At 28.8% G+C, this 15,526-nt stretch overlaps 3 protein-coding genes across 5 annotated transcripts in view; 1 reads left to right on the top strand and 2 right to left on the bottom strand.

The window, feature by feature from the left end:
• Positions 1–1,324: 1,324 nt before the first annotated feature.
• LOC130451537 (endoribonuclease CG2145-like) lies at positions 1,325–3,960 on the bottom strand. 2 transcript variants are annotated; one of them, XM_056790613.1, is made up of 5 exons: positions 3,693–3,960; positions 2,751–3,435; positions 2,252–2,448; positions 1,674–1,906; positions 1,325–1,614 (listed from the first exon to the last, which is right to left on the bottom strand). In XM_056790613.1, the coding sequence occupies exons 1-5, from the start codon at positions 3,751–3,753 to the stop codon at positions 1,381–1,383; spliced, it is 1,410 nt and encodes a 469-aa protein (XP_056646591.1). In that variant the 5' UTR covers positions 3,754–3,960; the 3' UTR covers positions 1,325–1,380. The 2 variants fall into 2 exon arrangements, with proteins under 2 accessions (XP_056646591.1, XP_056646592.1); XM_056790614.1 differs by having other exon boundaries at positions 2,751–2,955; positions 3,693–3,954.
• A 535-nt stretch (positions 3,961–4,495) lies between these two features.
• The window catches only part of LOC130451534 (zinc finger FYVE domain-containing protein 26 homolog), a 30,244-nt gene continuing 19,213 nt past the window's right edge, over positions 4,496–15,526 (top strand). The window contains exons 1-3 of one of the 2 annotated variants that reach the window (XM_056790611.1): positions 4,496–4,689; positions 4,842–6,063; positions 11,714–13,372. In XM_056790611.1, the coding sequence (XP_056646589.1) occupies positions 4,843–6,063; positions 11,714–13,372 (2,880 nt within the window). In that variant the 5' untranslated portion in view covers positions 4,496–4,689; position 4,842. Of the gene's footprint in view, positions 4,694–4,841; positions 6,064–11,713; positions 13,373–15,526 lie in introns of both variants that reach the window. The other variant, XM_056790610.1, reaches the window with a different exon arrangement.
• Positions 6,212–6,933, bottom strand: LOC130451536 (uncharacterized). The gene is made up of 3 exons (XM_056790612.1): positions 6,681–6,933; positions 6,456–6,596; positions 6,212–6,402 (listed from the first exon to the last, which is right to left on the bottom strand). Exons 1-3 carry the CDS (start codon positions 6,901–6,903, stop codon positions 6,212–6,214), a joined length of 555 nt encoding a protein of 184 aa, XP_056646590.1. The 5' UTR covers positions 6,904–6,933.

Below are 15,526 nucleotides of genomic sequence, written 5' to 3'. Positions count from 1 at the left end.
GTTTCCGTAAATTTGTCACTATTTGTATGTTTCTTACTTTCTGAACCGCCCTCGTATATTTTATTGATCCAAATCTACTATGCAACCTTCAAAGTAGACCTTTACTGGAATTAACCATTTATGTTCACAAATAGTATATTGAGGTATGATTTAAATACTCGCGGCTAATTCTCTTTTACATCTATCAAATGAAAAAGGTGTTAAATTAATTATTAGTGTTTATAACTGTTGTAAATATGTACCTTTTATCTATTCTCGAAAATTACGAAGTGAGCGACATCTGTTAATTTTTTTCAAACTTCAATAGAGTTGAGCAACAAAGCAAAAATACGAACTAATTTTGTTGTTTTATAAACAATAAAAAGTATTATTTGAGTCTAAATGGTAAAATAATATACCTGTTTAAAGTGATTTTCTGAGATAAAAGCTAACCACACATCAATAAGGTGCACTTCGAAAACAATAAAAAAGTGGTAAAAGTTGTAGTGTTAGAAATGTTCTAGTTTTTAGAATTCCATTCTAGTGTCCAGTAAAACTCTTATGCATCTTTTTGTAGTTTCGTGTAGATAGAAATATCTTCCTCATGTACATACATGAACAAATGCATTTCCAATTTCTAACTACATCACTCAGATTAATTGTTATCTCATGAGGCTAGGAAGTTAGACCTGACGACTATACACACAAACTTTTAATGGTTTTTGAATTTGTTCCTTTTAGACCACATAATACTATATGTTTCGCTTTCAAAATCGCTTCACCTTCTTTTAGTGGTCTGCTTCAATATTACGTTTTTTGCTTAAGTTAGTTGTTATTATGTAGAAAAACAGGATCTATTTTTTTTCAGTGAAAAAACCAATTTTATTTTCACCAAAAAATGGTAATTTGAGTTGTGGAAGAGAAAAAGTTGGATAACGCTATATTAGGAATTGTGGTGGTTGTTGTAAGTTATTAAGGATAGATTTCCACAAATCTTTTTTTTCTCAAACACGGCATATAACAATTAGATTACATATACAGTAACACAGAAATCGAGTACTCAGTCTAAGTATACCTTCCACCTAGTATAACGTATACATGTTCAATTGGGAACAAATTAAGGGATATTACCAGTTACGGAGGCTAAACATGACCTTAAGCTGGACACCCCATAAGATAATTGACAAAAGATTGAGGGTACGTTTCGTTTTTTCATTTGTGATTAGAAATGGAATTAAATTTAATAGTGGATACATATAAATGTCAGTGTTCGTGAAAAGGATGTTTGGAATGAGACATATTGGTACTGTGTACCTGAAAGGTGATTATATTGAACAAACATCCATCATGAAAAAGCATCTTTTATTAAATCTAATTATTATATTAAAGTTAAAATAAAATCTATATTTCTGGAAAAGCACTTCCAATCATATTCTTCCCTCTGTATCTGTAGGTATAAGTCCTTATTATGAACCTGTTTCCATTCATTTTCAAAGGGCAAATTTTATCTGGTCTCAAAATGAAACATGTAGAGTACAAAGCAATTTCTAACTCGGGACTTGTACCAATGAACATTGAGCCTACTGGTTTATCAACTCCTTGAAAAGTGAAATGGAATTTTAGTATAGCTCCTTTCTAAAAATAAGTAATTACATAATATGAAACAAAAACAGAAAGATTTTTAGTCAACTTACACCACTCAAATCAATTTTTTTCATATATCCTAAATAATTGGCATTGTTTTTTTGTTCTTCTTCATTGAAATAGATCCAGTTGTGTAAACCAGACACTTGATTATTTTTCAGTTCTGTTAAAAAAACGTGTTCAAAACCACTGGATCCAATTTTTCCTCCTCCTCTAGAATACATGTTGAACCAAATCCGACGCAACAAATCTTTAAATTCTTTTGGATCCCTTCCAATTTTACCTTAAAAATCACATCACTTGAAGAGATATACTTATTACAAAATTGGCGTATAATGAATGATTTTTTTGTTTTGAATACATAGTTTTCCAAAAATGAACATTCAATTTAAAGAGAATTAAAGAAAATTAGAAATAGTATCACTTATAGATCTGTCAACATTACAAACTGTTATCTGTGTGTTCTAAACAAATCCAAACCTACTACTAACAAATTTACAGAGCAATCACCTTATATAAATATTTAAAATATTAAATATGGAATTTGTTTTTCAAAGTTTATTTTCAAATATGACATCACCCCAAATGATTCACCCTGTATGAAAAATTATAATCTATGGTACATTACCTTTACCAATCAAAAAATTTCTAGTGTATTGCATAACAGGTGTTTGTAAGATTATATCCAATAGATCATTTTCTTCATTTTTTTCTTGAGCGGTATAGACTTCATTCTGATTTGATTCCACTATGTAATTATTATACAAAAGGAGTAATTTTGAAATTGATGGAATGGAATAAGCGGCTTTGTTAATACTGAGAAGCCTACAAGTACAAAAACTGAGTTACTCCCATCAATATTATTACCTATTGGTTACAATTACTCAAAATATATGCAAAATTATTTACTAAAACATGATATATTTAAACTTATGTGTATTTCAAAATCAAATCTATAGATAGAAAACCAACATTAGTTCCAATAGCTACATTTCCCAATGTAGTAAAATAAACTATAATTCACACTAATTACATTTTGAAATAGGCAACAATTTCTACTTTCGCTTTCGAAGTAATAAATAGTTCATGAATATTTACACAAAAATTTGAGCAATAAAAAAACTTACGGTAAAGGAGCTTGATCTGCAGTGGATCTTGAAGTGGTAATACCTTGTAAATTGACGTTTACGTATTGGGCAGCATTATTAGAATCTTTACTTAACAAATCTTCTGAAAACTGTCGTAATTCATTATCGTCAATATCATCAGGTTGGCTAGAACCAGTTTCTTGTTTTTTACCTTTATTACCTTCTGTATTAGTTATTGCAGACCCTGAAAAGATTATACTATTTCCTCCAGCAAAATTTCCATTTGTTCTTTTTTGGGTAGGCTGTACATTATCACTATTAGATCTAGAATTTGTTGAGCCCGTATTTCTATTAGGACTTCTTTCATTATTTAAAAACATGGTATTATAATCTGTGGGCCTTGTGTTTGAATTTCGTGGAGGATTAATATTGGAATTAAGTTGAGGTTTAATATTAGAATTTTCCACAGAAGTTATTGAATTTTTAGATGGAATATTTGAGTGTTGAGAGGAATTTTTAGAGTTTTGTGGTGAAGGGGGGTTTCTCACCCAATTTGGTCCATCATTTGGACGAATCCACTGGGGAATTTTAGTTGAAGTTTGTACATTTTGCTGATTTTTTCTGCTTCCTAATGCTGGCCACACTTGGGTATTGTAATCGTAAATGGAGGTATTTACCCTTTGCCATGCATTCTGGTGTATATTTCTATTATTTACGTCAGCACCTGTTTTATATTATTAAATTACATTTAGTTTAATGTGGAAAGAGAAATTAAATGTTTTGTTAGTGCTAGGTGTGTATTAATAGATAATTATATGCCCAATCATGCTTATACCAATGAATAGGAGAAATCACATGCTTCTTAATAAAATGGATATTTTATATTATAATTGAATAGGAATGGAAAAAACATATGTATTAAAAGCGTGATGAAGTCAATAATTTTATTAATGCGTATAATATACATTTGTTTTAACTTACATAAAAAATTTCCTAATATCACAGAAAAAATTATAGTGAACACAGTAACAGTAGAATACATTTTACTTTAAAAATGGCACAAAGGTTAATTTAGCAATTGAAATTATTAAGGTGAAAAGTTCATATTCTTATAATACAAATAAACAAAAATAAAAGTTCACGTCGGAAACATAATTCTTCTGTTTAGTTTGAATTTGTTAGTTTTGTCAAATTATTTATTTAGAATGTTTGTTGACTACTGTAAATAAGATAAGACCATTTACTAATAAAAAAAGAAGATAAACTACGTTTACACAGGCATCAATTGCACGTAGATTGCAGACGTGATCTTTCCACTGTTGTCAAGCTTAATGTTTTCCTGACATTACTAGTCGTTTTGCTTTGATCCATCATAGTGAATCTCCGCTGCAATATTACTTTCATATGAATTCTCGATTATAGTTAAATTCTTATTTATATCGTAAGAACGTAAAAGCATTGTATCTATAACCTATGCATCCCAACATAAGTTTCACTTTGATTTTTAAGCTACACCCAGTTTTCAAGATAATTGAAATATAATGTGGAGTCCGCCCTATATATTGATATTATGAGAAACATTTTAGAATATTAAAAATAAAATATTTATTATTCTCCCTCTCACTGTTTCTTAGACTATGTTTCCGTAACATATATTTTGCTGGTAAACATTAAACTGGTAAACTTTTGTGTGCACAAAATAAAATTCAAATATTAAAGTGACAAAATTAAAACTTTGTTTTTTGTTGTTTTTATATCCGTATTTTAACCTTGGGTGTAAACGTTTCTGAAGTAGTTTAGTCATCCAATAATGATTGACTGACCCAAATAAATAAGTTGTTTTTATTATTACTAATTAGTGATTGAAGGAATGAAGATAAAGGATAAATGGAATTGACTAATATTGTAGGCTTAAAATTTTAATGTGTTGTTATATCATTGGAAAGTATTAAACGGAATGTGATTTTTTAACTATAACGTAAGTAAGTGGAACCAAAATGTTTTTTTATATTTTTGTCATTTTTTTATTATTATGAAAGTTGATTTTTTACAATTACACAATAAACGTGTAGAAATTTCAATATTTTGAGTTGTGTGAGTTTCCTTTTTAACAAAAAACCTTTCTTTTAGTATGGAGGAGATTTTGAAAACCTTAGAAAAAGTATCAAAACGTGATAGTGAACATGGCAGACAAGTTAATTTACTTTACAAGCGTATTAGTGAATTTGAATTAACTAACAAATATCAACATGGATATCTTACAGAATATATACTACCAAAAATTTATGATTTATGTGAGAGAGATATTATTAAAGAAGATATTTTATATTTATCAATAATTGGAAATCAAAATTTTGTACTCCTAAATAAGTTTCTTAGGTATATTGACAATACCATAGGGATTAATATCAAAAATCCCACAAAATTATTTGACTATTGTTTGTGTAAAAAGAATCATTGGTTTTCACAGATATTATCAACTGACAGAATTTATATACCAAATAGAACAATATCTAATAAAATACTTATACTGCAGCTTATTAATTTAACAAATTTCAATGAATTCGATGTTGACCATATCAAGAATTTATTGAAAAACTTGAATAAAGAAGATATTGAAACATATTGGAATAGATACTTTAGAAAAATTGAATATGCTGTTAAAATAATCGAATATATTAAAACTAATGAAACTTTAGTTGTTACACGAGAAGTTTTTAACTTTTTTCAAAAGCATTCAGCTTTAGAAACATTTTCAAATTACTTAGATTTAAAACAATCCTGTCTTGAAGAATTATATGAATTGATAAAGGAAGAAGAAGAAATATTCGAAACTTTTAATGTGCAATGTATACAATTTGAAGCTTTTTCTATTTTGAAAAAATTATTAGATTGCATCACTAAAACACCAAATTTGAATATAAGTGAGACAGTGAGAGAAATAAGAGAAAAACTGTTGAATATTACAAATTTTACTCTACAGTTAGAACTTTTGGAAGATGTATTTGCATCTCTGTTCATAGAAACCTACCATCTACATTCAGAAATCAATGAAAGTACACTTATTTGTGAAGAAAAAGAAGTTAGATTGATTATATATCTGGTCAAAGATGTTTTGGAAGAAATTAAAACTAAAAATATACCTTCAAAGGACTCTCCTGAGCATCAACGATTAAGTCAATTGCATAAAGTTATATCAGATGCAATATGGAGAATGGAATTAATACGGAATGTCAAAGATAATGAAAAATGTGATAAATATCTTATGAAATATATGCTTTCAACACCTGAATCGTTAATACAAATGTGTGTAAAGAAATATGACTTTGCAGGGGCCTTCCAAGTCGTCAAGGTAAGTGCTCTTTTCAATTTCTTTTTGAATAATTATTTCTGTCATACTAATTTTGTTATTCTTCACAAACTTTATGTTTATATTAGGTGGAAATGAAAGAATTAAAATTTTTACAATAGTAAATAACTTTTATTTACAAATTGTTATTTCATAAATTTCTTAATTGATTTTCGAGCTTCTTTTGAGCGTATTTTTCGTATTTGGTTGGGGTGTATTTGATGACATTTCCATCTTTATCGTGAAATGTTCCTGGTGGATTTTGTGCAAAAAATTGTTTAACTTCTTCAATGCTTTCACGTGGTTTACAAAATTTGCATGTGAAACAGCAGCAACACCATCCTGAAATACATCTTGATTTTTTTGTTATTATTAACAAATAGTTATATATTTACCATATTGACACCAACATGGAAGCGCAATGACTAAGTAAACACAGATCCATATCAAGACTATTCTTAATATTCTTTCTAATACGTGACTTTTCAACTTTGGTTTTTGTAAATCACTCCACAAACACTCTACAGCAGCCAAACCTAAAATTTAATCAACATATATGTATACACAAGTTTCAGCAAAAATGTGGAGTGTAAATATGAGTATTCTAGAAGAAGAGATACCTATCCCTTTTCTTTCTTCTTCAGTACAATTTCTAGGTTTCTTTATCTCTACCAGTTCTTTCAAAATATCTTTAACAGATTCTTCTTCTTTAACATTGGTGTAGTTTAATGTATCATTAGATTTAACAACTTCTTTGATTTGTTTATCAAATTCAGCTTGTAATTTTAAGTAATCATAGTTTTCATCTGAATTATTCTTGTATTCACTTCGTTTTCTTTTCATACTAGGTAAACCGATAGCCTCGACGTCAAAATAAATTACGTCATCCTTCTAATCCGTAAAAAATAACAAATCACTTGAGAATGTTTAATAACATCAATTATTTTCATAACAGACAACTTACATTTGAAAATTCTCCTTTAAAAGGTTCCTCATACTCCTTATCAGTGTTAAATTCTTCATACACACGTTTCTTCCGAGATTCAAACTTAATGGTGGGTTTTTTATCATTGTTTTGGTTCCTGTGCAAATTATAATATTTATCGGCATCGGATTGTACATTTAGTTTCTTAATTTCCTCTTTTTTAATCATTTCTTCTTCATCATATACATCTTTTAATTCACTTCTTTCCAAAGGATCTGAAATTACAAATACTTCTTCATTGGACAAGTCAACACTGAAATCTGGAGGCCATATGCTGCATATTTGTTGTATTTTCAATAAAAATAAGAATATTATGTAAGTTTTGAATATTATCATTTTGGAATGTCTATACAGAATCTTTTAAATAAACACCTGTCAATGTTGATAGGTCTGTAAAAAGTATTTGACGTTTGTACAGGAAAATATTACCTTTTATTTGTTATGGTAAAAACTAAATTTAATAATTGATTCTTGAATATTCACAAAACCCCATATTCATGAGGACCATATTGTTTGAAATTGTTGTAGAACAGGGAAAATGAAGATTCCTGACCAGTCAGATATTTTTATGTAATATCTTTTATATTATAAAAGAAACATGGAAAACTCGATGTGTTTAAATTAAGTATTATATACACTATCAGTAAAAAGTTTTTATCCATCTTATTATTCATTCATCGAATTTAATAAATTTCTGTTATATTTTACTTTTATCCAAGTTTCTCGGATGGTTTAAACGCAGTGCTTTCCTACGCCCACGCCCCTTAGGAGGGCAATTTGAAAATAGACTCTATACAAGTTTAACCAGTCTCAAACGCCAAGGGTCAGTCGACTGACGCCAACTGACTATAAGAAGTATTTTTTTTTATACCTGCGTGTGTATTTAGTAGTAGATTACATATTAATGTGGTCTTTTATATAAATTAATGTTATCAGTTTTTAATGAGTTGAAGGGTAAAGGGAGGTTCTGCTTTTAATTAAAATCTTATTAAAATTATGTCGAATTTGAATTATAGTTTTCCATTATATGTTCGAAAATTTACTTACTCTGTTTCGTTAACAATTTCCTAGTAATTTCTTCGTAGCACCAATCGTTTAAGTTTATTAATTTTACAATTCAATTTTTTATTATTAAAAATTGTGTACATGTTACATAGGAGGGACATAAGTATTTTAGAAAGGCTTGGATGGGCATGGCACAAAAAGGTTAAGAAACACTGTCTTAACATGACCATCTTGTTTCATTCCTACTATAATTCAATAATGTGTCTTGTTTTGCTCCTATCTCAATGTCAGTCATTATTATTTTTAATTTACTAATTTTATCAACTTTAGACGTACCTCATATCTCTTATTACTGTTCTTTGTATATTGTTTATTGTCTCATCTGTTAATATTCAGAATTAGTATAGTTTTTCAAATTTTTTGATCGTATTTATTACTATAAACCAGACAAAACATAAAGTTAATTTTTTTAGAGGCAATTGAAGTTACTTATACATAGAATTAGATTAGAATAACACGGGAACATATGACAATAAGGCACAAACTTACACATTTTCTTTTCTGAAATCCACATCTTTTTAAAAGAAACCTTTAGGAAAGAAAGCCCTATTTAATGGTTAGTTTTTGCCTATTCTTAGAATAGATATAAATTCATGTCTTGTAAAACTGTTGGACGATCCATATTCATATAGCATATCTTTCAAGTTTAGAGGTATTTCACTAGACTCTATACTTTCTCTATTTATTTATTTTTCTGCATTTGCAACATAACCCTCACGCAATAATTCCATACATAATATAATTATTGAACAACGTACACATACAACGTAATATTGTTTTTCATTTTAAGAAAAAAATTATAAAATTAAATTTCGAAAAAAATATTGATGATAAATAATTAATATTAAGGTGTAGACGATCACAACAGTAAAATTGGATGAACACTGATTTTATTGACAGTAGTTTTTTATAATCTGACGCAAGGTTAAATAACTTGGAAAAAAGTGAAGTAATAAAAAAATCACTTCAAACTACGCAGGCATGGTATCATCTTATTCCTGTTCGAATTTCACGATAACAGTGCTTTCACCATGACAGTCACAACAATTAATAAATTAAATGTTTTGGTTTTACTTTACTTTTGTTTATACTATATTCATTTATAAATTTATTGCCACTCATTTCTAACCTCTCTGATCAGGCCATTCGTGACTGTTTGTCCAAGATTATATACTTTGCTTGTCTTCTTTCCGCGGGCTGGTTCTCAAGACTAAAGGTATAATCACACTACATAAGGGTTACCAATTTTACTTCCTAATAATGTAACAGAAAGTTGGAAAAAAATATCGCTGGTTGAGTTTTTTAATCTTTACTTAAATTTGAGAAAAAAATGAATTTTACTTACCAATTTGTAGGGGTGATATAAGAGTTGATAGGGGAAATTTTATTATAGGAGAGGTTCGTTATAATTTTATATATATATATATATATATATATATATATATATATATATTACATATTATATATATACAGTGCTTTTCAGATAAAAGTATCCACCTTTAATAACTTTTGTAATACTGGTATTTAGAAAAAATCCAAAAACACGTCAATTTATGTTGGAAGGGGCAAGCATTATGGCTTATTTAAACTTACTGGAAAAGCCACCCCTTCAGCCCTAGCAGCATCCCCTTTATTTTTTTAAATTACTTTTCATATTTTTTATGTAAGATTTGGATACTCCTCTTTGAGCTGATTTCAAAAATGTATAATACTTGTAGGTTAAAGTGGTTAGTTTATGAGATAAACAATTTTTCTTTTAAGAGCACAAATTTTACTTATTATTTACTTTCACCTTATTTGCCTGTACTAAAATGGGTTGTACAACAGTTCAAACTCTTTAATCTTTTTAACTGTGCTATTTATTATGAAGTTACAATAAGTGTTCAAAATGAGTACCATTCACTTCCATACAATGGTATAATCTATTTTGAAATGCCTCTCTGACATTGCTTAATACGGCTGGATTTAATTGTCGACATTCATTTTCTATCCTCTCTCGTAAATCATCCAGAGATTCTGGTTGGGTAGCATAAACTTTTGTTTTTAAATACCCCCATAAAAAGAAGTCTAGGGGTGTTAAATCCGGTGACCTAGGTGGCCACTCCATCATCTGTCCCCTTCTACCTATCCAACGAGCGGGGAATGTTTCGTTTAAAAATTGTCGGACAGGCATAGCATAGTGTGGGGGAGCTCCGTCTTGTTGAAATACCAGTAAATCTTCGGAAAGGTTATCATCATTTTCTATTATTGTTGTAATACGTGGGTCAACCCCTTCCCTGAGTAACTCAAGATATGATTCACCATTTAAATTTCCGTTGATGAAGAAAGGTCCGACAATGTGGTCACCTAGGATACCACACCAAACGTTTAACTTTTGGGGATGTTGTGTATGGAATTCACGCATAATATGTGGATCACTTTCAGCCCAATATCTACAATTATGCCTACTTACTAAGCCATTTAATGACCATGAGCATTCATCAGAAAAGCAAATATTGTTTAACAATTGTGGATTGTTATTGATAATTTGCGTCATTGATTCATCTTAATTCAACTCGTGCACCAACTTAACTTTGTATGGGTGGTACTTGAATTTATGTAGAACTCGGAAAACTGTAGAAGATGAAACACCGATCGCTCTACTTATTGTTGACAACGATTGGGGTTGTTGAGCCTCTAAGCTGACTTGCCCTAAAATTGCCACTTGGATTGCTTCGTTATTTACGAGTCCCTCTCGCTTATGCACTTTATTGCAAACAGACCCTGTTGTGGTAAATTTCTCCATCAGTTAAATTACATACTTATGAATTGCATATCTTCCGTCATGTAATTCGTTAAATATTCTAGCAGCAGCTCTTGCACAATTATTATTTTGGTAGTATAAACCTACAATTTCAATTCTTTCTTGCAAAGAGTAAACCATTTCAGAGAAACAAAATAGATAATGTATCAAATTACACTATCAATAGTGACTACAAATTCTAGTTGACAATTTCAAACTTTAATAAAAAGTAGAGTTTTTTGTTGTTTGGATTTTTTAAGTAGAATAAATAGCACAGTTAAATAGATTAAAGAGTTTGAACTGTTGTACAACCCATTTTAGTACAGGCAAATAAGGTGAAAGTAAATAATAAGTAAAATTTGTGCTCTTAAAAGAAAAATTGTTTATCTCATAAACTAACCACTTTAACCTACAAGTATTATACATTTTTGAAATCAGCTCAAAGAGGAGTATCCAAATTTTACATAAAAAATATGAAAAGTAATTTAAAAAAATAAAGGGGATGCTGCTAGGGGTGAGGGGGTGGCTTTTCCAGTAAGTTTAAATAAGCCATAATGCTTGCCCCTTCCAACATAAATTGACGTGTTTTTGGATTTTTTCTAAATACCAGTATTACAAAAGTTATTAAAGGTGGATACTTTTATCTGAAAAGCACTGTATATATATATATATATATATATATATATATATATATATATATATATATATATATATATATATATATATATATATGAGCGAGTTGCTTTATTCAAAAATGAAAAGCCACTGTTTTTTTGGTATTTTTCCAAGTCATTCAAAAAATATAAATTATTTTTTTTTAGATTTTTTCAATAGAAGATCCCCAATTAATATGCGAGTTGCACTTTTCTGAAAGCTTGATAAACCTCCGTGATAATCTCAAGAAAACATTCAAGATAAAAGCAATTAAAAAAGTAGATCCAAAAATATCTGTTACCAATTTTGATCTAGCCATTGATAAGATTGTAGAGCAATTTTTTGAAAGAAATGAAGTGACTGCCAATCGTCAAATGAAACAGAGACTTGATATCCTTTTGGAGAAATATTATTTTTTTAAACATTACACTTCTGAAAATGAAAAGTTTATGAATATGCTAGATTTAGCGATAACTCTTCCAGACAACTTTGAAAATTCTGATATCATGCTCCAACTAGCTGCAGAAAATTATTCTTTAGAGGATAATGTAACATCTAACTACGTAAAATTTTACAATAAACTGAATACTATGTTTAGGGAAATTGCTAGAGGAAAGAATTTAAGCATTGGACAGCTACTCATATCACCACATTATCCACTAGATTTGAACAAGCATATTAAACAAGAGGAATTTTACAAACTTCTCTCTCAGGCTATTAATGATGTAATATCAGATTTGAGCATATGTGAGCCTGGAGAATTGAACAACAGGCATCCAAGTCATATAAGTATATTGAAATTGAACAATTTACTAAGCGAAAATAGTGAATCTGGTACAGATCCAATTAAATACATATCTAAATTGTATAATTATCTAAAAGCATTCTCTCGAATTCTCTATATCGAACAAAACACATCAGATATCATTTCAAAAGGTAAAAACACCTCCTATTTCAACTTAATTCCATTTAATAGATCATTACTGATGGGCAAACTGTTGTTTGAACGACATCTAGAACCAGGCGAGTTCGAAAAGTATTTTGGAAAGTTGAAATTGGACTATTTATACCACGTAGTTGGTAACTGTTTTCCAACAATTAATCTACACGCACAAGAAAACGTTGCCAAAGACGAATTGTACCCTGAAAATAACCTGTACATACCCAACAAAGGCGTTATCGCATATATACAAAGAAGAAATTGGTTATTGGCTTATATTTTGTCTAAAATGTATACAGTGCAAGACGTTAATGTTGATATCAGCGAAGATAGAATAAGAGTGTTTAAGAACTATCTATCACTGAATAAAATACGTCACTTGAAGCTCGTTTACAACAACAACGTGATAGTAACAGCTTTGCAGAACGAAATCAGTTCTCAAAAAATATCCGATATCATAAAAAAACGCTGTGTAAAATTTGAAAAATTAGCCAGGGCTTTTGTAAGTCGTCCTTCAAACGATAGCCAAGAAAACGGACAAGAACTCGAAGAGGACACTGTATATATCGATTGGAAACAATTATTCGACTTGGTGCAATGTATTCCCGAAGAGCATGTCAAGAGGAATCGTGTATGGTTAGACATAATCGACACGATTTTATCCAATTTGATCACCGACGATACCGTACCGGAATATTACAGATACGTTCTATTAATAAACAACAGGGAATTGAGGTTAAACAATATCAAAGATAATATGCGAAATTGGCCAGGAGATTTTTGTTTGGACATTATCAAGTCGGAATTGACCAGGTTCAATGTTCTAGAGGATGGACAAGTCGTGGAACTGAAGATGTGGTCTTTACACATAGATCTTTGTGAAAAAGTGAGTATTATTTTATTTTTTAGGTTCTAACTAATCAAAATCAACTAACGAGGAGCTACAATACATTTTAAGGTTATGTTTGTGACATGACCATATATGTAATACTTCTATATGGACAGTTCCTAGAGGTGGAAGGTGTTCCGACTAAATGAAACAAATAGTGTATCGTTCTCTCTCTCCTCTGAGCGCTGCAGTTAGTTCTGCGCATCTTTTGCTTGCATGCGCATCTAATGGGGTACAAACATGTTGTTTATAAATACTAGAAAATAACCCAAAACTAAAAATCACATTTTTTTTAGGAAAAAATAATAGAAATATTGCTTAAGGTCTACATATATGAGTACTGCTTTCTACTTGTACTCAGATATTTTAAAAAATATGCAGATACTTTTGGTAACAAATACCTAGGTAACTTTGTAATAAAATCAAAAATGATAGCAAGGTACAATAGAAAAATAAAAAATAGCTATTGTTTCTTTTGCTCACGAAACAAAGGAATAATTAGTATTCATTTGGAATTAACTTTTAAAATAAGCACAATAATAATCAACAAGTTTACATATTTGAGTAAACAGCAATTTATTCGAGCCCTTTCAGATTAAACCCTTTCAAAAATGAAGGCAGAAAAAATATTAAACTAATTTGATCTTATAGCTCTTGAAAAATTCCAGAAAATGGTTTTCTACAAAGATCGATAGCATAAAAACTAAACGAGTTATACTTTTTTAAACACGTACATTACATTTCAAGATATTTGGATTAAAAGAAATTAATTTTTTAGAAAAAAAGTAGTGAACAAAATATTATATAACACAATACAACACTTGACAAAATAAATATAACTCTAAATATAAAAATTAATAGGAAATTATATTTTTCCGTAATCAAATTTTATTTTTAAAAATTTATTTGATACCAAAATTACAATTATTGAATGGTTACAATTAATGTCTTGTTGTCTTCTTTCTTCTAATTCCATGGCTTCTTTCTTCTTTTCTTCAAATTTCTGTTTTCTTACAAATTTACTTTTATATTTACGAATTAACCAAAATGTTATTAAAATTACACAAATTATTATTATTATAGTAATTAGTCCAATTGATACATGGCTTTGCGAATTGTAAATTTCATGAATTGGTTTTATATTCTAGCAATTTTATTGATTTCGTTTAATTTGTCAAAATCTATATTGGTTAAATTTGGAGATTTATAAATTTGATTATTTAAAAATTTGAAGTTTAATTTTGGTAATATTATCAATTTTCCTTTTTTGATTTGTATATTAGTTGAGAAAATTTCACTTTCTATTTTAATACTGCAGTTCTTTGGAATTTTTACAATTGATGGATAACTTATTTTAAAATAATGGTCCGAAACACATTTAGAAATCACTTCGGTTTCTGAATTTGGAATTACTAAAAGTTCGTTATTTGTCACTTGTTCTAATATAGTTTCTTGAAGATTTATTTCACTAACAACACAATTTTCACCAGAGTGTCTGTTTAACAGTTCAATAGTACAATTGTCTTTTAACTTAAATGTTTCTTTACAATAATATTTTTCTTTTAATGCTGGACATTCTTCTTTAATGAAATTTACTTTTTGATTTCTGGCCAAGTAAGGTTGAGGAGGCATAAATATTGTATGATTTTGGATGACAGGATATAAATGGAAAAATTCATAGGTTTTAGGTTTAAGGATTGAAACATGGGTAGCAAAAATTATTTTAGATTTAGAAAAGGTTACTTGTGAACCAAGAAAGAGATAATACGTTAAAATATTAAATTTTGGGATTTGTTTTTCATTATAAATAGTACTTAAATATTTCATCATTTCTAAAATTTCTTGACTAAATATTACTGAACTATGAATCGTATTTAATTTAGAAAATGTTATTGCATTTTCAATATTGTCAATCAATGTAATTAAATTTTGACAATCCAGATTAACCTGTGAAATTGTACTGTGAAATGTTATAAAGTTATTCAAAGTTACTATTTTATTTTCTATCGAAATGTGAAATTTCTCTAAATTATCAGAAAGTTTCTGTTGATTGTTCCATAGAGTCGTAATCGATTTATTATAATGATCAATTAATTTTTTATGTAGTGATATTTGTAAATTTACTTCATGAATTATTTGTTTTTGATTTTG

The sequence above is a fragment of the Diorhabda sublineata genome, chromosome X (assembly GCF_026230105.1).
Source record: "Diorhabda sublineata isolate icDioSubl1.1 chromosome X, icDioSubl1.1, whole genome shotgun sequence".
NCBI classification, from domain to species: Eukaryota; Metazoa; Arthropoda; class Insecta; order Coleoptera; family Chrysomelidae; genus Diorhabda; species Diorhabda sublineata.
Note: the sequence above shows the minus strand (reverse complement) of the source record. Positions and strands in the feature narration are given on the sequence as shown.

Bases quoted from the DNA above. Each gene is read 5' to 3' on its own strand.
- LOC130451537 (XM_056790613.1), bottom strand. From the start codon at position 3,753: ATGTATTCTACTGTTACTGTGTTCACTATAATTTTTTCTGTGATATTA. The intron at 1,907-2,251 runs GTAATGTACCAT...GTGATTTTTAAG, and splicing joins AAATTTTTTGATTGGTAAAG to GTAAAATTGGAAGGGATCCA. The intron at 1,615-1,673 runs GTAAGTTGACTA...ACTTATTTTTAG, and splicing joins AAAAAATTGATTTGAGTGGT to AAAGGAGCTATACTAAAATT.
- LOC130451536 (XM_056790612.1), bottom strand. From the start codon at position 6,903: ATGAAAAGAAAACGAAGTGAATACAAGAATAATTCAGATGAAAACTAT. The intron at 6,597-6,680 runs GTATCTCTTCTT...ATTAAATTTTAG, and splicing joins AGAAGAAAGAAAAGGGATAG to GTTTGGCTGCTGTAGAGTGT. The intron at 6,403-6,455 runs GTAAATATATAA...GATGTATTTCAG, and splicing joins TCCATGTTGGTGTCAATATG to GATGGTGTTGCTGCTGTTTC.